Raw genomic sequence first — 25,198 nt, forward strand, 5'->3', positions numbered from 1 at the left:
TACTAGAGTAAAGTCTTTCAAACTGCACCATTTGATATAGTTCAGTACAATCATTTTTTTTTTACGTTTGATATCATAATTTGCATTGAGTACCTTTAAATTGTTTTCATTTTTAAACTTCATTTTACAAATTTCCATACGTTCATTTTATCTATAAGAAAACTGGTCGTGTTGCTTATTTTTGGTAATTCAACTTTAGGTCATAAGGTCAAAAAAAAGTGTGTAACTGCTTCTTTAAACTCGAAAAGGGTCATTTTTCCATATAAACTCCTCCCTTCCTTTCTTTCTTCGCCTCTTCTGCCATTAAACAGCAGCAACCTGTTGTGCCTGATCTGGAGTCAGTTTAGCCAACTGTCCTCGCGCTCGTTAAAGCGCGCAGGCCCCGCTATGTTGTTCGGTCGAACCGCTCCCAGGTCTGCGGAGACCCGCGGTCTTCCTCCCCTCCTCGCTGTGAACGGCGATGGTAGCCCCGCGGCAGCCCTTTCCTTTCACTCCATTTGAGAGCCACCGAGCAGCCCTACTGTTTCCCACGCCTCCACACCGCAAGCTACCAAAAATAGGCGAACTCTGTACCATGCGGAACTACCATTTTCAAAAGTACCGTTTGTGGTAGTTATGCTCGTTCCAAGACGAACGGACGATGCGGGAATTCACTCGACTTTTCCTAATGGAGTAACTGTGCGAAAGTGGACCTGAACTTTTCTGGACTGCGTTCGGTTTTATAATGTCATGGCTTTTGAGTTTTTGACGATTAATGTTCGTTAGAATTTTTAACAATTCGGAGTGTTTTACGTCCGCGCTTCGTATTTTATGGACTGTTTAGGCGAAAACGAACAGGAGAGGGATTTCCACACCTCAGGAATTCGACGCCAGAAACTGAAGTGTCCGTGAACGTTGCAGGTAGCTAGCTAGCTTGTTAGCTGGTTTGGGGGGGCTGTTTTTGATGTTTGCCCACCAACGTAACAAACACAAGGCATCCAACTTCCCATTAACACGGGCTCTGGACAGTTTGTTACTTGGCTTCTTTGAGCTGAACACTTTCTGTGAGGTTTTCCAGCCTCTCGGGCTGTTCGTACAAAGTGTAAAGTCGCTCTGAACTCAGCCCACAGCCGTTAGCCGTCGCGGCTAACATCCAAACATGCCGCAGCTGAGCAGGGACGGGGACGACCTGGGAGCAAACGACGAGCTGATCCCGTTTAAGGACGAAGGGGAGCAGGAGGAGAAGCGGAACGTGTCCGCCGAGCGGGACCTGGACGATGTCAAGTCCTCCCTCGTCAACGAGTCGGAGACCAACAGCAGCTCCGACTCGGAGGTGAGTGGGCTCAGTTCGTATAAATGTTTGCTGTCTGCTCCGGCTGTGTGTTTGACTTCTGTGGCTCCGCTTGCAGGCAGACAGACGCCCCAAGCCCCATCCAGATGTGGAGAGAGCCAGACAGAGCCAGCTGTTCGAGGAAGGTATGAGACATGAGGGGTTTGGGGTCGTGTTTTTATGACTCATTGAGGGCTGCAACGATTAATCGATTTCAAGTATTTTATTACAGTTTCCCAACCCTTTTTAATTGTATATCACTTTGTTATGGGGATTACTTTATCTGATCAAATTAAGATAATTAAAATCCGTTTTTCTGTTGCCTCATTTTAGAAGCAATCAGGAAAATAAATAAAATGCAATTCCTCAAAACTTAGGTCATTAAGCTGTGAGTTATTTATTTTTTATCCTGGGTTAACCTTTTAATAGTTAATGTTTATTCTTGATTATTTTACAACCAAAGCCACAGCTAGGTCCACAAATTGCAAAGAAGTTTAAGTTAACCATAATCATGGTTAATTGTATGATCGCAACTGATTGGTGCAGTCAGTGTGACAGCTAATGTATCTAGAGCTGCTGTTTTGTTTTGTAACAAAACCAACAATGCAGTGTTATCGGGCTTCAAACATGTTTTGTTGATTCCTATGGTAATCAAAGTGAAAGGGCTTTGGTTTATTAGTGTTGTTCCAGGATTGCTTTTTACAGATTGAACCAAACTCCTCATCAAAATTATTCAACTGACACCTGAGGCCTCGACTACTACATCCAATATTTATTTTTTTCAAATAAATATTCTTTCCTCTGTCCTGTTCGAAATCAAATCTCAGCCCAAAGGAAAATGCAAAAGTTCCAAAATACACCGAACTACACACGCAGCGCCAGACAGTGGCGATAACACCCAAATTAGCTGCAGGTCAAATAAAACTTGAGCTTGTTTTTATTTTAAATTGCTTACATTTCCTTTTGATAACTGACTCTTTCAGCACACAATGAAAGCTGGTCAGGACAGTCAGGACAGATCTTCTCAAAAGTTGAGAAACCACTAAAAAAACGGCCCCATTGTTGTTATGGTTTCTAGCTTACAAACAATAATAACCATGAATGAAGTAGGCTGCAACTCCTTACTCTTTTCTGACAGCTACAGTTAATACTGCTACTTTTTAGTAACGGTTTCTTTGTTCTTGTATATCATTTTTGTATATGATAAACAATTGTAGGCTTAAACAGCCTTCTGAGATGGAAAATTCTTCAATAAAACTTTGTGTGGCATTTAAATGATCCTAAATTTACCAGAAACGGTTTCCCAGAACCTGTGGTGACGTTATGAGACTTATTTTCCCAGACCGTAGCTCCCTGCAGAGTTACAACCTACAACACATTCCGCTGTAGCTTTTACAAGCTACACAATAGTTGCACTCTCCGTGAAGACTGGACTACTTTTCATGTTGTAAATCGCGCACAGCGTTCCATTAAATTTTATTTCAGACCCGTAATGGCTTCGGTGCGTTGTTGAGCTGTGTTTGTCCAAAGCAGCTATGACAGAAATGTTTATTCGGGAACATTAAACAGCCGTCACGTCAGCGTGAAATGACTGCTTTTGGACTTAAAATGCTTCATGTGTTTTTCTGTCTGATGTGAACTTGTGTCTCAGCGCTGAGGAGGCAGCAGGGTGCGGGCCTTTTCCAGCCGTCTCCATATGTCGGCTATCCATTCTTCATGATTCCAGACCTCGGGAACCTCTGCAGTCCCTACCTCACCAACGGAGCTCTCACACCAAGTGGTCGGACGGTATGGGGGCACGAACACGCTCTGATATTTACAGAACACGCTGTGACTAATCCCAGAGTATTAGGAAGTTGGCTGGTGTTTATTGTTTGTTCTGGTTCCTAAAATGCCTTGTCAGCTTTGTAAATATATTTGGAGCATTTGATGTCTCCTGATAAATTCATCTTTTTAAAAATGCGGAAAATATTCAGGTAATAGTATTGGTTTCTTGACTGAATGCTGCACCCTGTGTTTTAAAATAATGTCTACAGCCTGTTAATGTTCATTGAGAAGTTTCAGTGTTCAGGTTAATCTTCATCAAAGCTTGTATAAAAGTAAAGATGCTGATGCTCAGCCATGCTTCTGTGGTCCAGCATACCAGAGAAGTCTCACTGCAGAAATTACTGACGTAGGTTTATAGGGAAAAACTGGAAAAATGAGCAGAATTGTGTGTGGTTTCTTTTATTTCCCATGCATTGTTTTTTTTTTTTTTACAGCTTGGTGAAACTGTGTCACCTTTGTAGTTTAGATTGTTGGTTGGATAAAACATTTCCTTGAATTTTAGGGAACTCAAGTCTTGGCACTAACCTGCATCCTGGCTGATGCGGTCACGAAAGGGCAGCGCTAAGTACGAGCGTTCACACCTGGCAGTAAAATGGATCTGCGGCGATCAGATCTCAGTTAACCGCTCTTCATGCAAATAAGCAAGTAGCCACATTGCGCAGTCATTTAGCTGAGCAGCTAACAGGACAAGAGCAGGTCTGCTGATGTTTCTGTAAAATCACAAATGCATTCAGTCACCTCAGCTATAGTTTGATTTAACGCTGTTCAGAGTCACTTGAGTTGGACGTTTGTAGAATTATATACACAACTCCATTCAAGATGGCTGCTACAGCCTACTGACCTTAAAAAAACAACAACAAAAGATGGTTATAACTCAGTCAGTTTTACAGAAATTGAGCTAATATTTGACGTCGTGGTAGCTGAGAGTCATCCTCGCATACTGAGTGTGACATCCTGTGTTATCACGTAAATTGTGCCTAACATTGTTTGCAACATCTTAGTTTAGGAATGAAACGCGGGAGACTAATTTATCAGCCTGTTCAAACCTGAAACCTTCTTGCTGCGAGGCAACAGTACTGACCAACTGCTCCACCGTATAGCCCATTGTGGGGAAAATTGTTTTGCGAAGTGAAACATAAATACTGCTGCCTGCAGGCTGCAAGTCTGTTGTGTCAGTTGCATTTGATTTGTGTGTGCACACATGTGTCGTTTTTTATATATATATATATATATATATATATATACGTGTGTATATGTATGTGAGTGTACACACTGCCAGCAGGCTGTTTTCATGGGCTGGTTTGATGGTTTAGGGTTGTAGACAGGCCTGGACACATCTTACCTGCCTGCAGCAGGATCGAGCTCTGATTGAGGCTGGAAATGTGTTGCCCAATTTCCTGTCCTTGCAGCTTTGTGGAGGATCAGCTTGGATTAGAAGGATACCGGCTCAAAGTTTAATACATCAACGCTCACGGCCATTAATTTAAAGGTACTCATTGCAAAGTCATGAAGACCGGACCCCATTGGGAAAAAAAGCCATAAAGTAAGAAACAAAATCTGCAGCATGTTTTTCTCACATCGGTGGTTATTGTGTTCTTAAATTAAAAAATGTAAGCAAAATCTGCGACTGGATGCCACCTCCCACATATGTACAGTATGTTTACCTACAAAAAAGAGCCAAAGTGACTGAAAATAAGTCAAACATTAAATGTACTCGTCTAGCAGAAGTTTTGCAAAAGCCACGTTTGAATGCCAAGCTCTCTTTGTTTCCTCACAGCTCTTCTTGACCCCAGATATTTATTCTTGACAGTTGTCTTACTCGTTTTTTTTTTTTTTTTTTTCCAGTTTTGTTTTTTTGTATTTAGCTGCAGTCTCTCTTATATTTCCACCTAAATGTTTTTCTGAGATCATACGCTTATATGTGTGTTTACCTACTGAGGCTACAGCCAGTCTGTTGTGGGTCAATCACATAACTCGGGCTGTTTACACAAAGCTGTTTTTCGGTCAAACTGTAACATTTCTGTTGCAGTTTTGCTGTTCGTTTACATGACAGCAGCAGTCAGATTATCTATCTCACAGCGGAACGTTTCGAATCCCCCCCATTTGCATTCCAAAGGAAGCTGCAGCATGTGAAATTGCACATGCGCACCAGACGGCTGCAGTCATTGGCTGTTCTGCTCATACAGGAGGACATCAACAACAGTAATAATGGCGGGTAGCAGAGTGCTGTTTATGTTACTCACTCTTTTCAACCTCACTGTAAGTCCAAACAAAAGCCCATGTAATCGCCATTTTAGAGATAGGTGTTTACATGCTGGAGAAACTGGTGTCTGCATGCATTCATGTATAAGCGCCAACTAGAGGCCTGGCAGGGGACCTACAGCAGGTTCAACAAGTACATCCGCACCATGTAAACGTGCAACTTTCCAATCAACATCTAAAAAAAAATTTTTTTTACATTTCCAGGAGATCAGGCTTGTGAAACAGGGCCTCAGGCTTTTACTTGGGTTTTTGCAATTCAGACATGTGCTTTGTTTACACTGAGTGTGGACCCACATTTCAGAAATGCATTCTGTATATCTGGAAAACTGCTGGAGTAAATTCTTTCAAGCTGCATCATTTAATATAGTTCAGGATAACCTTTTTTATATTTGATTTCATACTTTGCAAAGAGTAGCTTTAAAAGTTGCCTCTGTCGTAGGACGAAACATCAGGATGTTTAAAGAAAAATGTTGGAATGCAGTAAAATTGAAGTCATTAATTTTAAATAGACTTTATACAACCCTTTGCTGAGGTTGTATACTGTCAGAACATTTAAAGTTTAAACAACAGCCAGGCATTGAAAAAGCTAAACCTAAATGAAAACACTGTTGTTGTGATTTTTATTTTAAAGTGTAAAAGTTTGCCTTTCTCTCAAGAGTCTTCTGAAATTTGAGGCTAAAATGCAAATCTGACATTTTCAAAGTCAGCAAAACCTTTTCTGCCTCAGGATTATGTTCCTACTTTTGCAAAAAAAAAAGTCTTTACACACAAATAATTAATTGGAGCTGGTATAATAATAATAATAATAATAATAATAATAATAGTAGTAATTCTTTATTTATCTAAAGTGTGACTAAAAAAGCAAAGCAAGTGTAGTTTCTAGTTCTACTTTTCTAGCAGAAGTGCAAAAATACAGGCATGTAGCAAGTACTTGCATCTAGACTTCATTGGTAACATCATTTCTTTCTCTTTCCGCAATTGTGGTAGGGAGATGACTGGATATGTTTTATAAGTGCATTTATTTAAATTTATCTTAAAATTTAAGTCTAAAATGACAATCTGGATAAGGAAACCTGGGAAAAAAACAGTTTTGCAAAGCTGCAAACACAATAAATAGCTTGATTTTTGATTAAATGGCTCTAAACTGTGTATTGTTTTGTTTCTTCTTGTTGGCTCCTAATTGGCCGACGGTGTTTAGACAAAATTGGAGCTGCAGTCTGGTTTAGATTTGGTCCATATTTGTGATTTTTTTTTTTTTTTTTTTGTTTTCCTCTCCTGGTTTGTTTTTCGAAGTCTTGACTCTGTGTATTTAACCCAGACACAGATGAAGGCTAAGCACACAGCCAAGCCCACTCACACAAACACCTGCATTCCTCAGCTTTGTCGTGCCCTCCCCTTCTCTCTGTGGCTCATTGTTGTCCTAAGCAGGGTCTGAATGGTCCTCATGCACAGCTCCACAGGGGATTATTACATCTCATTACACCTAAGAATACATCCACACTGAGCTTGTTCAATTTGTAAACATTTTTTTTCTTTGTGTGTTAAAATAATATTTCTGTTGTCTCCCACTCCCTACCCAATAAAACTCCACATATGTTTTGTGCAGAACTTTGTTTAAAACACAAGGAATAAATCTTATTTCTGCAGTTTTAAAACATTAGAATAGATTCACCCTGCTAATCTGGATTTAAGTCTCAGACAAAACAATGTTCAGAAGTTGATTTCTGATTCAACGCAGATTAGTGCCCAGTTTCTGCCTTGAGTCGATAAATTAAAAATCCCAAATTTGAAACCAGTTTACAGCATTGTCATCAACACACACACAAGAGGAAAGCTAAAAAAGTTATACAAGTTTTGAAAGGACAGCAATAGGACTAAAAGGAATCCAGACATTTTGACCAGATTTGTGGCTTACACTGCCCAGCCCATTGCTGTGGTTGAGAATTTTGGGATTTTTTTCATATTTTGGAGCCAGAGTACCCTACCATCTCAAACCATACATATACAGCAAAGTTCAAAAGTGTTTGCCACTCCTTACAGAGTAGTGTATTATTCAATGGGGCATCTATTTGTTTTACTAGTTCTGATGTTTGGTAAATGACTTCATTTTGTCGCACTTCACATACACCTGTATGTGATAATAATTCCCTGTTGCTGCATGCTCAGTGTTCTCTGGATCTCAGTCAGCAGTGCACCTTAAATGAATGAGAGAAAGCTGCGTGTCCACTTCACATCGCAAGAAATAAGTGATTAGAAGAGTGTTCAGAGCATGGGCTGCATTACTCGCACTTCAACAGGTTGGGGACGAGATAATCGTTTTCAGCGCAGCATCAGAGACACAGGAAGTGAAAAGGGTTTTGTTTTTAAAAAAAAAAAAGAACTAACTTATAGTAGTTGGTTCACAAAAAAAGGCTGACCACGATCAACTACTCTCTAAATTAGCTCAGGTCAGATATTATATAATAATGGGCTTCATTTTATTATTCTTTTTGGCCTTGTGTACGTGTAGCTTTTTTCTTAGAGCCAGTATTTTCTTGTGGTTGTTTTCAAAGAGTACAAAAGCAGTTCTGGCCACAGGGCGGTTGCCTGGATTTTTGTTCCCAAATCCTGGTGTTTAGGGCCCTACTGCCCTGCACGTTTTAGACAGTTCCCTTCAGATAACTAAATGACCTCCCCAGCTTGCCATGAAGTTCTGCAGAAGCCTGTTACTAACCCATTCATTAAGTCAGGTGTGTTGAAGCAGATAAACATCTAAAACCTGCAGGACAATGGGCCCTGAGAATCGTGGTTGTGGAACACTGGCCTCGAGGATAAGGGCTGTACTCTGCTTTTCTTCTTTTTATTATTATTATTTTTAACTCTCGGCCTTTTTTATGTTGTAACTGCAGCTGATTCTTGTTGAAATTATCTGCACTTTTTTAGAAAATTACTGGTATCATCACTAATGCTTTAATATTATTATCGTTATTTAAAACAATCATATGGCCATAATTTGTCATTTTGGTGACAGCCGAAATGGTGTTCTCTCCATGTCGGTTCTTTTACGAGCTGCAGGTTATGACATGTCAGACGGGAATAATCACAACAAAAAAAAGGAAAAGCTCCTTTCTGGGAGGTACTAAGCCTTACAGTAAACTTTGCTGGGGACTGCACTGGCTTCTAAAGTGAGGGAGACAAATCTGAAACAGTTTAAAATGACCCACTGTATCTCATAGTTGACAAAGCCCACTGTTTTAAGACAATTTATGCTTTCCTGTCACTGACTTTTTAAAAGTTTGAAGGGTGCCAGTCCAGCAGCTGCTCAAAATTCAAACTTGCATCAACTTTCTTCTATAAAGCCCAATAATAATTTCTAATTTACTTTCGTTATAATCTAGACAATGACAACCTTTGGGAGTGTAAGATTTAAACTATAAACTTTATTTGAAACTCCAGACTAAAATGTCTTACTATTTTCTTTTTAATTAATTAATTTATTGATTTTTGGGTGTAAATACTAAATTCTGCAGAGGTTTTTATTTCTTTTTTTTCACCACACTGTATCACTGATGTTTATGGACCTTTGCTGTTGAAGCTGAATCAGAGAACTCAAATATCTGTCGATGCATCCAACCTTTTTCAGAGTTACCTCAACACAAAGATTACTTTCTGTCCAGTTGAGCCCAAGTTTCTATTTGTATTCATGTTGCTGCCCGCTCTCTTGTTGATGATGCAGACATCTCTAGATACATGCAATAATGAACTTCAGTGATCACAATTACTGATAAATCACAAGTCTTCTTTGCTATTACTTTTTCTGAATCATACTTTAGCATTATATTGCACTTCCTGTGTGTCACTTTATTAGTAAGAATCTCACGAGGACAGACTCTTGTACATGTGAATGAATAATGTTGGCACCTTGCTTAATCAATTATTCTAAAGGACACATTTTTCCTCCAAAAAGTAATTTTTTTTTAATTTAGTTAACTTTGCCATTTATTGTGTACCACAAAATAAAATGTAAACTAATATGTGCAAATTAAAATACAAAATTAGTAAGTAAAGTTTATTTATTTAGCACCTTTTCACAGAAAAAAAAATCAGTGTTTTATAATAAGATGCAAAACAATAAATGGTGCATAGATATGAAACAATACATAGATGAACATTTTACATTACATTACTATCTTTCAAATTGAAAGCAAATTCTAGCTGATGTAGTTTTATTGTTCTCAGAGAAAAACTACTTGACTGACAAGCAATCCTGCTTTTCTTCTGCCATTCTCCTTCTTAGTATTTGTGCTGGCGTAGTGGAGCTCCAGTGTACCTTTCAGTCCACTCCGAGTATTTATGGGAGTTGAGGAGGAGCTGCGCCTGCCTGTCTGAAGCCAAGTTATTGTAAACAAGCTATCGCAAGTTGAACGCCACCCGACCCATAATACAGGCTGTTTACTGTGCTGATAGGCACAGGCAGGAAGCAGGAGGCAGCATGTAGAGACAACCTGTCTGCCCACTCAGTCGTACTCCCATAACCTCCCCTTCCTCCTCCCACCTCTCCCGCCTCCTGCTTACAGTTCGGTGCACGCTGCTGCTACTCATGTCAGAGACAAACGTTCACATTTATAATGCTTCCAACAAGTTTATTGCGGCGTTCTGTTTGAATCGAAAGTTTCAAGTCTAAAAAAATCAACTGGAAATAGGATTGCTGCTAATGACTTTTTAAACAATCAACTAATTTATTAATCTAAATGATGAATTGTCCTTCAAAGATGAAAATCAACTATTTTATTTTTTAATTCTTATTTTTTTTTTTAATAGCCAGTTTTATTTTGAAACTGGATCCAGATAAATTTGGTGCTGATTCACTTTTAATAACTTATCAGACCTGTGGATTTAGTACAGATTTCTTTTTTACACTCTGTGTCTGAATCATTAGAAAACTTCTTTTTTCAAATACCAGTAATTAGGTGAGTCAACATAATAAACCAGTGGTGTTTGTGAACACTGCCTTATTGTAAACCTTTTATTTTGGCGGATTTACTTTGACAAAGCTGACCTTTTGTGCTGACATTCATGTGTTTGTGCTATTTTGTGTGTCTGTATACACGCTGCAGTGCTTGTTTAGTTAAAGTGATTCCCTTTGGCTGGCTGAAGTCTCCCAGAATATTCACTGGCATTGTTTCCAATGTCTTAAAATACCAGGCATATATTGCATATATACACACTACCAAAAAAGCTGCAAATGCACGTCAGTCAGTAAAACAAGGCTACTGAAACACAGCAGCACATATATATTATCTCTTTTTATTCTATATGTTTGAAATTTGAAAAATTGAAAACATCTGCTGTCTTTTTGTCCCTTAGTTAATCATGTTACACAGGAGTGTCATCTCTAAAATCCACACGTCACTTTTTCTTTTGTTTGCTTTTCGAGACAGAGACATAAACAGTTGGTTAAGGCACTAATAGATGTTTTTACTGATGTGTAACAGCAAAAAGCTGTTACAGTGTGCCATTTGTTCTCTATTTATTGAACGCACAAGCTATTTATTCACCGTTGGTCAGACCGCCTTCTATTTTTGCGAGAAATTTGGAATATAAGCCCACTTCTTTGGTCACCACTTGGTCGCCGTTGGCCAGCTTGAGTGACAAAATTTTTACTTGGGATTAGGTTTGGCTGCAGAGTGCACAAATGTGGGTTTGGAAAGTGAAGTGTTTGTTGATTAATTTGAAGTTGCTCTGTGACGGAGGATAAAATTATCTACACCATGTTTTATTCTTGGCTGATTAGTCAGGCTGTTTTTCTTTGTGGTCGCAGAATAAAAGTCCGAGTGAAAATGTTTAGTATGGTTCCTCATTTTGGTTAAATTACTAAAGTATTTTACTGTAGTACGATAGATTTTACACACTGTTTGTGCTTCTCTGTAAATTCAACCCAAATCCTAAGTGTGCTCTCTGTGTTTCACGCAAACTAAATCTAGACACTTGTAATCTATTGGTGGGTTTATTTAAAGCCATAATTTCATATTTGAATAGGTCAGCTGAAATGACTGAATTCAAGGTTGTTTTAATGACTGCAGCCTTAAAGTATGTGAACTTTAAATGTTTTTCTTAGTCTTTTTATAAAAACCTTAAATGTGCACCCTGCAATGTTTTGTAAACAGCAGTAAACTTAATAACTTTCCCCTGTGCTCAGACAGTGAATTTATACTTCCCTCAGTAATAGAGACTGTGTGTGTGTGTGTGTGTGTGTATGTGTGAGTGTGAGTGCACACTGTCCTGGTATTTCCAACAGCTGGATCCAGTTAGCGCGCAGCCAGAGCTTCCTCGGGCCTCTGAATGGGGGGCAGGATACAGGCTGCTTTGTGGACTAACTGTGTGTGAATTTTTTGTTTCTGAGTGTGCAGGCCGGGCAGCCGTCCTGGTGTTTGTATGCAGCAGGTGGGGGAGGTGTGGTGTGCTTGGAAGTTTGTCTGATGTAGATTCAATGGTGATAAGACCGATGATTGGAAAGAGCTCTATTATGATTTTCCTGTTTATTGTAGTGGTGTGTTTCCTTCTTTTTTTTTCTGTGCAGAAAAAACAAGCTCTAAATGTGCCTGTACAAAACAGATGTAAAGTGATGATTAAGTTCAATTTCTGGTCCAGTCAGTAGATTTTTGTTTTATTTTAAAACAAACCCCCCCACCACACACACACATTTGCATGCCAATTATTTTTGTCATATTCAAAGGAGGGGTGGGGTTATTTGAATGGTTAAAGATTTTGACATATATGGGTTTATTTAAAAAGCAAAACAAACTCTTCAGTATCTTAGCTGTTCCTAGGACTGCGCTCATCTGGACAGAGATCTCTGAGGTTGTTCCTGGGATCTGTTCGAGCCACTCTTCCAGTTTTGGGGGTCACAGCACCGAGTGCTCCGATGGCCACTGGCCTTGACTTTCCACAACGTGATATTGTTGGGTTGTTGAAACTGTTAGAGGTTTTTAAGTTTCATCTGACAAAAAGAAAACCTCAGAGGTTTAAAAAGGCTGATTGAGAGTGTCAATTTGTAGTCAGGAAGCGATATCAGAGCTCCCGCTGCTCTGTCCGCTTTGGATTCTCCCTTCTCGTTTGGGGTCAGAGGTCACAGTTGAGAGTCTGTAGGCGTCACTCACAGCTGAACGAGCACCAAAGGCCCTTTCAGCTGTGGGGCTCTGTTTGACAGAAGGTAGGAGGGAGGGTGTTCCCTGTTCTCAGACGACTCGGTCAATAGTGGGGCCTCAGTGATTTGAGGTGCTGCTGGTGTGCAGAAGTGTGTGGAATGGACTCTGTTCTTTGTCTGGCTCCACCCCGAGGTCCCAACATCTGAGACAAACAACACTCTGATGTTCCTCACATCAGCACAAACCTCTTATCTACAACCCGTCTTCCTCCTGTGGAAGTCGGCTGTTTGCCTCCTTGTTCATGAGGGTGGGTGTGTGTTGTGGGAGTGCAGGTTGTCGTTTTTAGTCTGAGAGAATGTAAACATGTGGGAGATAAAGCACTATCTCATCTCGGGCCTCTACAGTGCGAGTATTTCCTCCTACTGATGCCGGCCATTTAAAGTTCCTAACATGTCTTCAGCACAAGTGTTAAAGAACAAAATCCACTTTTCTTTTTTTTTTTTTTTTTGTAGAAGTATAGACTACGTATAAATGGAAACAAGAAAAAGTGATTTAGGACAAAGTCTTAAACTTTAAGCACTACAACGGCTTGAGATAAATGTTAAAGAACGTTGTGCTCAGGGCTCAGGACAGGGACAGCTATTTGATCATCGATCACCTGACATGTTGTTTGTCAAACCTGTTTCTCTTTTTTTAAATGAAGCCTCAAAAAGAAAAAAAAAGTAAGTTCTCTCAAAGGAAGTCTAACTGATATCTAGAAAAAATAAGCACAAGAAAGTATTAAATATTTATAGCCTTTATTGTTCAATGTACCAGTAGTTCAGTAGTTACTACCAGCACATTTAAACTCTACAAAGACTAAATTCAGTAGTAGAGTGCAGAATTAAACTTGAACCGATTAAATATACTTTCACATGTTTTTAGTGCATCCTAATGGCATTTGATTTCTTTTTTGTATTTCTGTTTTTATTTTTTTGTACACAAAAACTTGCACAATTTGAATCCCAACTTAAACCAGGTGTGTCTTGATTGTAGATTTTGTTTAAAGTAAACTTTAAATAAACAAATTTCTCATGATTTCTAATTAATCTAGTTTGAATGTAGATTAGCAGACAATTTAGTTGAGTTTAGGAGCCAGGCTATTCTAAAAAATCTAAAAAAATAGTTTTGTAGTTATTTACCTTATTTATGTGCATTTGTTTTGATTTCAGCGAGGTGTGTTTTAGTCTTTTTTACAGGTGTGTGTGACAGGGTCCAGCAGTGAATAATAATGTTTCTTATGTTGCTTGATTTTACATCACATCGTATTACTGCAAGCTCATTAAAACCTTAGTACAAATATTTTTCTGTTTAAAAACAAAAATGGAGTGCTGTGAAATAACACGTGGCGACGTGATGATGCCAATCACAACTGCTGATAACAGCTCTGTGCTGCTTTATGTCATGGTATCAACAGGTTTTCTTGTCGTAGTGTGCCACTGTATGCCCGCAGTTTTTAGAAACAACAAAGATGATTGCCGTTCCCTGCCCTGCGTTAACCATCCGCTTCTCTCCACAGTACCTGCCCTTTCAATGGCCTTTGCTCGACGTACCAGGAAGAGCAGCCGTCAGAGACTCTGCTACTCCTACACACCTGGTAAAACCTGCTCACACACATTCAGCAAAATGTGTCAGAGTTTACTTGTATGTTGCAAAAAGAAAAATGTAAATAATGCTGACAAAAAGCTTTTGTACCACTTCACAGATACAAAATGCATTATCATGATGAACTTGTGATAATAAATCACACCTTCTGGGTTACCTAAAAGGAACTTTACATTCTTACAGACAAGTAAACCTATTTAAGTAGCTTCAATCATATATTTGATGAAAGAATTTTTAACTAAACCATTACAGATTATTGAACTTCCACATACCTGCTTTACTTTCTGCTATCTGCCTGCAGAGGGCAGTAAGTCTTTAAGCATGTTTCAGAGTCCTGTTTATAGTGAGATAACAGCTGTAATCAGTACATTTTCAATGTTCAAGAGGTTGTATGTGCTACATGTTTTGATGTTTATAACTGTTTGTAATATAACATTTTAATAGAAAGAGCATGTCAGTTTGGAAAACATTTTCTGTGTAATATCAGACACGGAGCCATGCTGCACAGCCTAGAAAACTGCCTTGTAGTTGCAGCAACTTACTTTTCTGAACATTTAAAGTTACAGCCACAAGAATGTAGCTCTTTGTGACAAGTATGATATTGAAGAGAGTGTAGATGTAGAGAATGTGATGGATGTTCTTATGTGGAAGCTTCTGTCCTGTCAATATTAAAGGAAAAACATTGTAATTATTTATTTACTTCTGTGTGATTTAATATTAGTATGATGTGAGTGATGAATTGGGTCTTTTGGGTGTGTTTGGTAAAAGAAAACATCTTTTCAGATCTGTTGATGAGCTTTGGAGTTTAGTAGATGAAGACAAATAAGCAAACCAAGTCAACAGAAGAATGAATTAATTATTCTGAAGCAATTATAATTACACATTTAAATAACTTTTTTTTTTCAAATTCAAAAAAGTATCAAATCAATAGAGGATCATCTTTTATTATTATTATTATGATTATTATTTTTAATAATAATATCTTTGAACTGGTAACTGTATAATGAGTATGATGTTATAAGTATGTGTGCTTGTTTCCAGTCTAACAGTGTCCCTGTGATGCAGCACCCCCGCATGACCCACCTCCACCCACTGCTGTCCTACAGCCCCGAGGCCTTCTCCCCTCAGAGGGCCTCACCTGGCTTTTCTCCTGACACAGGTAAGCTGCCTGCCCGTATCTGTCACGTCCCAACGCACAAGATTCATTTTATTCCTCACACGTGACCTTTGCTGCTATCCATGAAGCAGGCATGTCGAGGAGCCCTCACACCCCCTGCTACCCGGTCTCTCCCGGAGGCATGGCTCAGATCCCCCACCCTCTCGGATGGCTGTGAGTGAAGCTTGCATTAACTTTATTTTGCCCACATGCAATAAAAAAAATATACTGAAAGCTAAAACACGTTTGCCAAGCTATGTCAGCATCAGTTTTATCAGTTTCTGAGTATAATGACTTTTCATTTTCAAGAGGAACAGCTCTTTATGCACCACAAGCTGAGAACCTTTACACTTCATTTCCTGCTTGAACATGCCTAAATGTGTTCATAATAAATTTCTGAATTCTCACAACACAACATCCATTGCAGAAATCCAGCTGAAACTCTTAAACAAGCCATTTTATAAAGATCCCTGTTGCTTCCTCTGCAACAGAGTGAGGGATTGGACAGGACAGAGTTAACGTTGCTTCCCGAAATTTCATTCAGCTAAAAAGTAAAGAGCTGTTGGTTTTGTTCATGGTTAAAATGGCTGCAGTGTTACCCTACTGTGTTGTCAAACTTGGTACGTAATTTGTGATCTGTAGATGGTGAAAAGGGAAAACCGTGGTGTTGACTTTCTGTTTTGTCTTCTATCAGAAAGTGTTTATTTGACCATCAAGCCTGAGGTCAGATTATAGGAACACCTACTGTTACACTGATAAGAGGACATACGTCTGTATGCAGCTTTATAAAAGAATCCTGAACTGTTTTTTCTTTCTTTTCGCAGACCTGGACAGTCCATGTATCCCATTGCAGGAGGATTCACACCAGCAGCTCTTGCTATGAATGGCTCCATGCCAAGGTACTTGTGGAAGCTGTGAAAATAATTGAGTGTTATTGTTTTTGTTTTTGATGCAGATAAGTTGTACCATATACAGCACAGATTAAAGTCAGATCTCAAGCAGCTCCACCTGCTTGACCAGATTGTTACTGGCATCAAGAAGCACCATTTGTTGTTATACACATAGTAAAATTTACTTTAAGGCTTCAAGTTGTCTTAATAATTAGTCACAGATGTTGAAAGAATTCGAGTAATGCCATCATGTTGAGAAATTCACAACTTTTATTCCTGAAGACAGATTTGATGTACTGTAATTCTGAGCTTGTGCCACCTGAGGTCAATCACTCTGAAGGCTGCTGCAGGAGCAGAGCAACACTGAATGTTGAATGTTTGAATGAACAGCGTGTCTCTGTAGACAGAGTGGCGTGTTGCTAGTTTTGGCTATAATGCTGTGAAGTTTTATCTGTCTGCACTGAACCTTTTAGAGTCACAAAGTGTTGACTTGCTCAAAGTTATTTTTTCCGTTTCATGTCGGCAAAGAAATGCAGTCATAAAACATGTTTACTAAGAAAAACCATGCAGGAAGAAAGTATGTCATGCAGCTGTCACAGATGTTCAGCTCAGACTGTGGAAAATGGGGCTGCGGACACTGAGTGTTAGTAATACGGTATTAAATAAACATAATTTTTTTCTTCTAAATGCATGCATAATGCCTCCATTTAAATGTCTGCAAACTGTGTAAAGAGACGATGTTTGGGTGGCAGTACACTTTGAGGGACTTTAAAAATGAAACCGATGCATAAAATCCTGATTAATGCCAGCAAAATTCTTTGGCAAATCTGGACCACAATGTTGATGAGTTGGGACAGAGGAAAGGACACAAGGAGAAAACAAAGCGAAGACCCCCCCCAAGCAAGTTAATGAACGCTCAGAAATGGTAATTTAAAAATAAATGAATAACATGTTTAAAACCAAACAGATGAAATCAGCCATATAATAAGAATATATAGTGGAGAAAAATCACTTTTGTAGTAACAACATATGTGTTTTAGCAACATCATTTAGCAACATTTAGCTCATCCTGGACATTTTTCCTGTGGTTTTCCTTCAACAGACTTTATATTTAACCATTCTAATGGTTTATTGTTTCAAAAATGATTAAACAAATTTATATGGATTTAGTGTTTTGAAGTTTTGGTTTGAATATTTACCCATTACATGCCCATTTTTGCCAAATTAAGCTGTCCTAATGAACTTAGAAAAAACTTTAAACAAAAAAACTAATAAATTATAAGTGCAATGCATGCAAATAAAAATAATCCAGCTGAAGGATATATTTAAATCAGTACCCTGATATACTTTAGGGATTATAGGACTGAGTCTTACGTTACTACAGTGATTTAGAGCAGTGTGTGTATACTGTAATATACACACACTCTCTAATTGTTGCAGTGATATAGCTTTGATTATTGTGAGTGTGTTGTGAGTTTTCAGTGCAATGTTTGTGTGTTTTCATGCAGTCTGGTGTCAAGTAGCTTCTCTCCACGTTTGGTGCCGAACCCCCAGTCGTCAGCTCCCCACTCAGCAGTCGTCCCCACAGCAGTGAAGCAGGAGCCTGCAGGCAGCAGCGGCCACCAGCCTGGGTAAAAACAACAACTCCATTAATGAGCACCGAGATTCACCTCATGTTCCGTTTCCAACAGTTGTCACGTAATGTCAAGTATCTGTTGTGTGGTGTGCAGAAATGTTTGTGTTCAAGGTCTTTTTAGTAAAAGAAGAACAGCAATCAAGAGGCTTCATTTCAGCCAAGTTAAGATTTACACATCGTCTCCGTGATCCGCTGTCTTACAGAAAGTCCACATCGGACACCGAGCGTGAGAAAGAAGAAGAAAAGAAGCCTCACATCAAGAAGCCGCTCAACGCTTTCATGTTGTACATGAGGGAGGAGAGGCCCAAAGTGGTGGCTCAGTGCAAAGTGAAGGAGAGCGCCACCATCAATCAGATACTGGGACAGAGGGTCAGTCTATTTAACAAACTTTTATAGATTTACTTATTAATATTTACAACTTTAACTTGGATCAAAAATGCTTTGAGAATAAAATGTAAAGTTTAGTTTTACAATAAAAATGTGACTCAGATTTAAGAAAAGCACCAAAAACGTGTTTGGTTAGTAGTAAAGATGTTTTATTGTACTGGAGAGAAAAGTTGTAAATATACATGAAATAATAAAAGCAAATGGCTGCAAAAACACTTAAAACTCTGATAGCCAGTTGATGGGAGACAGCTTCTCTGTCTGCACTGGTTCTGTTTTTAAGTTGATATTTAAATAAATAGTTCATATTTTTTATTAACTTGTACTTTTTTGAGAAATATTCCAAGCTTACCTGTTGTCGTCCAGTGGTTGTTTAGAAAATAGGAATTATCCCAGTGCATTAAATGATCAATAATAAAGTTGGTAAGTTACTCAAGTTAGAAAGAAAGTCTTATTTTGAGTTTAAGTCAACATTAAGGTTAGTAGTTTAATTTAGTAAAGAATTGGAATTTTAAAGGGAAAAAAAAATCATGTCTGAGATCCCAAAATCCATTTCCTCTAAAAAAAAAAAAAAGAGGTAAATATAATTAACTGCAAATATTTTAGTTTAAAATGAAATTATGATTGCATCAGTGTTTGAAACTCTGCCCAGGAAGCTAGAGTAAAGCTTAACATGAGTCCCACCTGTTTGTCCACGTGGTTGTGAAGTGTGCTCCGTTTCTTCTGTTCACAGTGGCACTCGCTGTCCAAAGACGAGCAGTCTAAATATTATGAACTGGCTCGCAAAGAGAGGCTCCTCCACTCGAAGCTGTACCCCAACTGGTCAGCCAGAGACAACTATGTGAGTACGCTCACGGTACGGCGGAAAGCCTCGACTCATCGGCTGCTTTTCCGTGCGACACTCACCCGTTTTCTGTTTGTCAGGGTAAAAAGAAGAAGAGGAAGAGGGTGCAAGGCGACACTCAGTTTGAAGGTGAGGTGACATTTGTATGAATCATGTCAGGAGGTTCATGATGATGAGTTTAAGTGTATTGCTTACAGCCATACTGAACTTTCTACTTTGTTTTTCTGATAGTTTTATGAATTTAAAATGACTCTTAATGTAAAAAGTCACTCAAATACACCTTGTTGGAACCTGAAGGGTACCAGGATTAACTCAGCTTGATCCTGGGCAGGGTGAAATAAAGTATTCTGCTCAGGAGCAGATTTCTACAGGTTCATGGTTTAAGTTTAAAACCTGATCTGTTGTATTTCACAGACTGGGACAAATCGGATGATGTAACGAACATCCAGGATATAAAACCTAACCTGTTTAGTGAGTGGTCACAGTGTTATCATTAAGACATAGAAGTGGCAACTTAATGCCGTTATGTCAGCCAAGCCTCACAGCTGAGTGAAAATCATCAGTAGCAGTGTTGGTTTATCCAGAGTGCAAAATGTGTTTTGGACTGCAGCTTGAATCACACCCGAAAACGTTATTTCAGTGTTTGTTTATTCTTCAAATGGTTTGAGCGTAAAAAGACCAGAAGAGACAAGAGGCACTATACTTTCCTCTAGAACAGCGGTGTCCAATCCTGGTCCTGGAGGGCCACTATCCTGCATGTTTTAGATGTTCCTCTGCTCTTCAGCAGGTCTGCAAGTTCTGCAGAAACCTGTCAGTCACTCGGTCGTTCAGATCAGGTGTGTCAAAGCAGAAACAACTAAAGCATGCAGGATAGAATGGCTAAATTCAACCTGGTGATATGTGCCCATCACAGTGCAGCTGACTTTAAGCACACATGCCTGTTTTGTGGGAGCACTATGATTTCTATAATACAGAAAACACAAATGAAATTGCAAAATCAGACAAATCAGACTCCACGTAGACTCGGAATATTGTGGAACTTCTTTTTACAGTAGGTTCAAAATGTGTACTACTAAAAGTGTGCTTCTACACTTGGTACTTGGTCCATTCTTCTTTGCACACACTGGAAGGCTCTTCTGTTTTTTGTTTCCTCAGTTGCTGCTGCAGCTTCTGCTGATGACTTCCCACCACAGCTGAAGAAACCTCGTGAGGAGACGCCCCACACACACACTCCAGTCACGCAAACTTCACACACACGACCTCACCTGACCCAGCCGCACACGGTGTCCCACCTGACACACACCCACCTGTCTCAAGCCAGCCCCGCCTCCTCGTTGGACTCCCCAGCGACTCCCACCACGGCCCTGGCGTCGCCCGCCGCCCCGGCCGCGACGCACACCGAGCACACGCACTCGTCCCACAGCCACGGCGGGCACACCTCACCGTACGCGGAGCAGCTGCAGCCGCTCTCGCTCACCACCAAACCGCACCGGACCACCCAGCCCCTGAACCGCAACGCCGTCACTCCAGGTCCCTCCACACCCTCCTCCTCCTCAGACACGCCCATCTCCTCACCCCTCATGTCCTCCTCCGTCAGATCCCCGCACCCGCCTTCGCTGCTGTCTCAGCCGTTCCTCATCCCGCCTCCGACGTCCTCCGACCAATCAGCTGCGAGCTCTCACAGTGCCTTAACTTGTCCGCAGCCTCTCTCCCTTTGAACAACCAATCAGTTGCGAGGAGCTGCTTCTACTGAGTGAATCAAGTTCGATAACACTTAACATAAAAATTGAACCTCTTTTTATTGCTGTAAATGAGCATTCTTTGTAATTTTTATAGATCTTTCATGTTTTATACTAGTCATGACATAATTGGTCAATATTTGACTGCATCTCTAACTTCATAAAACTGTTTTTTTTTTTGTTTTGTTTTTTTCCCCAAACTCACTTTTTCTATTTTGTTTTTTAGGAGGGGTTTATTTGGTATACCTGAAAGTGAGGTGTGGGACAGGGTTCGTTTGGTTCAAATGATATCTTCACTTGGTAGTTATGAGTGTAAATCCATGTTCTGGTTCTTTGTTAATAAATATTCACTGAGTTCTGATGTACAGCCTGCTGCAAGTTGAGTCAGAATTAAAGATGTAAATGTCTTGTTTTTTTCATTTTTTTTTTTTTATCCAGACATTATTTATACAGGTGGTGGATCTTTACTGCTGTAGGTAGAAGACAGAAGATAAAGATTTGAGGTGAAAGAACAGACATACTTAACTGAGGAACTACTGGTAATCAAAGATTAACTTATAATAAAACCTAGTTTCTATCTAGTATTTAATTAGCAGCTTACACAGCACTGCTGGTTATCCGTGTATCTTCATAAGCTTCAGTTAACTCGTCAGGTTTGCCAGCTGCTGCAGATTTTCTCCTAACAGCTAAACAGACGACCGGTGTCCAGCTGTAAGCAGCCTAAATTATTCTAACCTTTAACAGGGCCCCAGACCTCAACCACTCACCCTTTCTGCTACTATTTTTAGCCTCTTACCTTAGCACGTTCTCCACTATAACACAGTGTGTGCCTCTGTCTCGACAATCATCTCGTCTGTCACTTTGTGGCCTGGTGAGTTTTTTACTAAGTAAACCCTCCTGTAACACCACAGCACTGAGTTTCTGATGAGGCGGGGAGGTTGTGGAATCGGCAGGTGATCGTGGTTTTAAGAGATGAAGAGCTACAGTGGTCCGTTGCAGTAAGGAGGTGATATCCCACTGGGGACATTTGCGGTGGTTGTCCTGACCTGAGTGGCAGAGGTGTGCAGTTATGTTGCTCGAGTTTTGCTCTCAAAGCAGTTGTGGAAGTCTCACTCCCCATCTGAATTTTTGACGTCTGTGTCAAGAGCTGTATCATGACACCTACATGGGAGCTCTTCTGACTGAAAGCATGTCCAGGTCTAAAAGCCCTGCTCAAAAACAAATCCTAAAGCCTGCCACATCTCGACACAGTTTTGCTCCTTCCAGTTGAATGGCCTCTATTTATGTACACTTTCTAAATCATGCCATCATCGTATTGTGCGCCATCAGTCTTCTCTTCAGCTCCGACCTGTTTCCCAGTCCCTGCTGGTTAAAAGCATCCCCACAGCATGATGCTGCCACCACCATGCTTCAATGTCGGGACGGTGTTCTCAGCATGATGAGACGTGTTGGGTTTATGCCACACATGATGGTGTCCTTGATGGCCAAAACGTTTTATCTACGTCTCTTCTGATCGCCTGCAAGTCGATTTAAGTTCATGTTAACCCTGAGCCCTTTATGCTTTTTGCAAAATATTTTTTAACCCCTTTTATTATCAGTATTGTATAGTGAATTATTTTAACCCTGGTCCTACTCCTGTCTACCTTCTAACCTCAGGGTGGTGCCAAAGGGTTCACAGACAACATCCAGATACAAGGGCTTACTCAGCAACTTGCATAACCATTGATTAATACAATTAAATATTAAGAGAAATACCATAATGACTTGTATTAATAATCATCTGCCTATTTAGGAATTTCAAGATCTTAATGTAAAAAATGGTTTGGAGGATTAAAGACATTCTCCAAGGGGAAAAATATTGTTAAATAGGTTTTTCTGTTCTTAAATAGGTATTTCTACATCTAGAAGTAGCTCTTTGTGTCAGGGCAGGTATTTCAGATTGTTCATCAGCTGTTTTATTGGAGTTACAGTATGTGCTCCCCCTGTTAGTCACTTGTTCCGAGAGAGAGAGAAAAAAAGTTGAGAGGAACGCGAACAAATCAGCTGGTTGTGCCAAAGTCAGAAGACGCTGACTCATGACGGCTGTGTGAGTGAGGGGGGTCATTCAGTTTCTGAGAAAGTTACATAATGTCTGCACCTGGGAAGGGAAGTCCATATATGGACACAGGTGAGTGAGACGTTGCTGTAATGGAGAGACAGACATGACAGATGCACGGCGGGGCTGAGTGTTCACGTGGCTGTTTGAACACTGGGTGACGCACGGAAGGAAGTCTTAAAGGGGTGACAAGAAACGACACCTTGGAAGCAAAACTGAACTTCAAACATTTGTAAAGCGCTTCATATTTCTCAACGAAAAAACATCCTAAATTTCTAACATTTTCTTAGCTTTTTTCGGGCAGAGCCACAAAATAAAACTACTCTTCACTTGTTTCTAAAACCTAAAGATGAAGGATTTAAATTTTCGACTCGTTCAGTTTGGGTTCTGAAACAACCCTTGAAACTTTTTAATTCTACAATTCTTTTAAATGACATTTCCTACAGGATGCCAGTGAACAATGAATCTAACTCTTACTGACAGATGGAACTTCTTAAATAATTGGAAAAGCTTCTTTTGTCCTAAAATCTGTAAGTTTCTTGCTTACTGAGTCATTTACACGCTTCACTCAGTTGCTGTTACATGCAGAGCAAGTCAAGCAACAAGCAGCATGTGGTTGTACACAGCGTACAGAGCATCAGCTATTCATGCACTCACTGCACCTTTGCTGTTTGACGTTCATTTCAACACACAGCACAACACTGAACATGAGGCGTGTGTTTAATCACGAGGCGTGTAAACGAAAGGTTCCAAAGCCGAGGCCTTCAGCGAGGAACGCCTGGTTTTCTTGCTGTCCTGTTCGATAAGTTTTGATTTCTAAAGCCGCTAATCATGACCATCAGACTGTAAAGTTGAATCCATTACCAATAAGCAGCTATAAAACTCCTCCCGAACTCTGTCTGCTCTTAATCCTGAATCTAAGACACTGAAATGATTACATAATGTAGGCAAAACAATAAGAACTAAGACATATTTACATGATATTTATGCTTCACTGATCATGGAGAAGGTGAGATTTAGAGATCCTGGGTGTTAAATGGTACCCAGGTTCACCCTCTGCATTTTATACTTAGCCATTACATCATATATTGATATTTACCATATTTTCTACTTTAACAGCATAAAGTACTAACATTTGTGCTACTACCAGCTGTGTTACTGCGTCTATTTCACCTCCTAATCCACCTAGGTAGCATTTCAAAGCTGTTGAGAATGTGTATTATGTAAATGAACGAACCGGCACAAAAAAATATTCCATGACAGGCGGATGGAAATGTAGGCGAGGAAACTATTAGTTGTAACAAACTGTAAACTGCAGAGATCTGTCTTAAAGGGATGTTTCGAGTGTTTTGAAGTGAAGTTCTGTGGAAATGTTATTAACAGTTTCCATGCTGCAGATAGCCTTTTGAACAGCCTCAATTTAGAGAAAAAGAGTGGAACTAATAATGTCTTAATCGAGCGGACAAACGTCCAAAGCAGATTTTGTCATCTTAGAACAACTCAAATCCCCAAGTTTTCGCAGTGGTTCATTCTATAAACTTTTGCATGTTGTCAGTTTTACATCACATGGGTATTTAGCTAGAATAATGAAATCACCGACTGAAGTGCCTCAAAGGCTGCACCGGAAGTGCTACAGCTAGCTACTGCTGCCGCTATTTGTTTTTGTAAATGACCAACAAATTCTATTGAAATAATTGTATAAAGCAAAATTTATGGCAGGGTGGTTAGCCTTTCAGCTCTGTAACACTTAAACTGTATTTCTCCAGCCTATTGTCACTCAAAGAGCTACCTACAACAGGTAAGATATTAATTGTTTATGTCCTTCACACAGAACCCCACTTCTTAATGTCTCGTATATCAATTTACACAATGTTGATTCTCCACAAAAACAACCCGTAATTTTTAGAGTACTTACATAAACTAGGCTCAGGTTAAAAATTAACTGCAAATAATGAAAGCAAATTTGTAATCTCTTATTACTTTCAGGACGTTGGACATACGGAGAATGCCCACACAACTCCCACCATGAATCATGCTAATTTGATCAGTTCCTGCCTTTAACATCAACTGTTGAAAATTAATTAGTCTTATATATTTTTTTCTTTTTGCCTCACATGTTATAGGAACGAAGCTCCATGAAATATATATTATATGATTTAGACTTTTCCAAAACTATGTGTAAAAGCTAAGTGTAACAAAGAGAAGGAAACGTGGAGTTCTTTGAAATGTATTTGCGTGATTTATATGTTCAGTTTTCAAGATACTCAGGATTGAACAGAAGTGGT

At 39.5% G+C, this 25,198-nt stretch overlaps 1 protein-coding gene across 3 annotated transcripts; it reads left to right on the forward strand.

Annotated features, from left to right (window-relative positions):
• Nucleotides 1–304: 304 nt before the first annotated feature.
• On the forward strand, nucleotides 305–21,230 carry LOC108242566 (transcription factor 7-like 1-A). 3 transcript variants are annotated; one of them, XM_017427469.3, is made up of 12 exons: nucleotides 305–1,312; nucleotides 1,389–1,455; nucleotides 2,961–3,097; nucleotides 14,084–14,161; nucleotides 15,211–15,328; nucleotides 15,418–15,499; nucleotides 16,150–16,224; nucleotides 17,724–17,846; nucleotides 18,055–18,220; nucleotides 18,969–19,076; nucleotides 19,160–19,208; nucleotides 20,235–21,230. In XM_017427469.3, exons 1-12 carry the CDS (start codon nucleotides 1,139–1,141, stop codon nucleotides 20,795–20,797), a joined length of 1,740 nt encoding a protein of 579 aa, XP_017282958.1. In that variant the 5' UTR covers nucleotides 305–1,138; the 3' UTR covers nucleotides 20,798–21,230. The 3 variants fall into 3 exon arrangements, with proteins under 3 accessions (XP_017282958.1, XP_037835410.1, XP_017282957.1); XM_017427468.3 differs by having other exon boundaries at nucleotides 306–1,312; nucleotides 15,415–15,499; XM_037979482.1 differs by lacking the exon at nucleotides 2,961–3,097 and having other exon boundaries at nucleotides 15,415–15,499.
• The last annotated feature ends 3,968 nt before the right edge of the window (nucleotides 21,231–25,198 follow it).

This window comes from Kryptolebias marmoratus, linkage group LG14, assembly GCF_001649575.2.
Source record: "Kryptolebias marmoratus isolate JLee-2015 linkage group LG14, ASM164957v2, whole genome shotgun sequence".
Classification (NCBI taxonomy): Eukaryota; Metazoa; Chordata; class Actinopteri; order Cyprinodontiformes; family Rivulidae; genus Kryptolebias; species Kryptolebias marmoratus.

Excerpts from the sequence above, each read along its gene's own strand:
- LOC108242566 (XM_017427468.3), top strand. The coding sequence starts at position 1,139 with ATGCCGCAGCTGAGCAGGGACGGGGACGACCTGGGAGCAAACGACGAG. Across the intron at positions 1,313-1,388 it reads ACAGCAGCTCCGACTCGGAG|GCAGACAGACGCCCCAAGCC; the intron begins GTGAGTGGGCTC and ends CTCCGCTTGCAG. Across the intron at positions 17,847-18,054 it reads AGCAGCGGCCACCAGCCTGG|AAAGTCCACATCGGACACCG; the intron begins GTAAAAACAACA and ends GCTGTCTTACAG.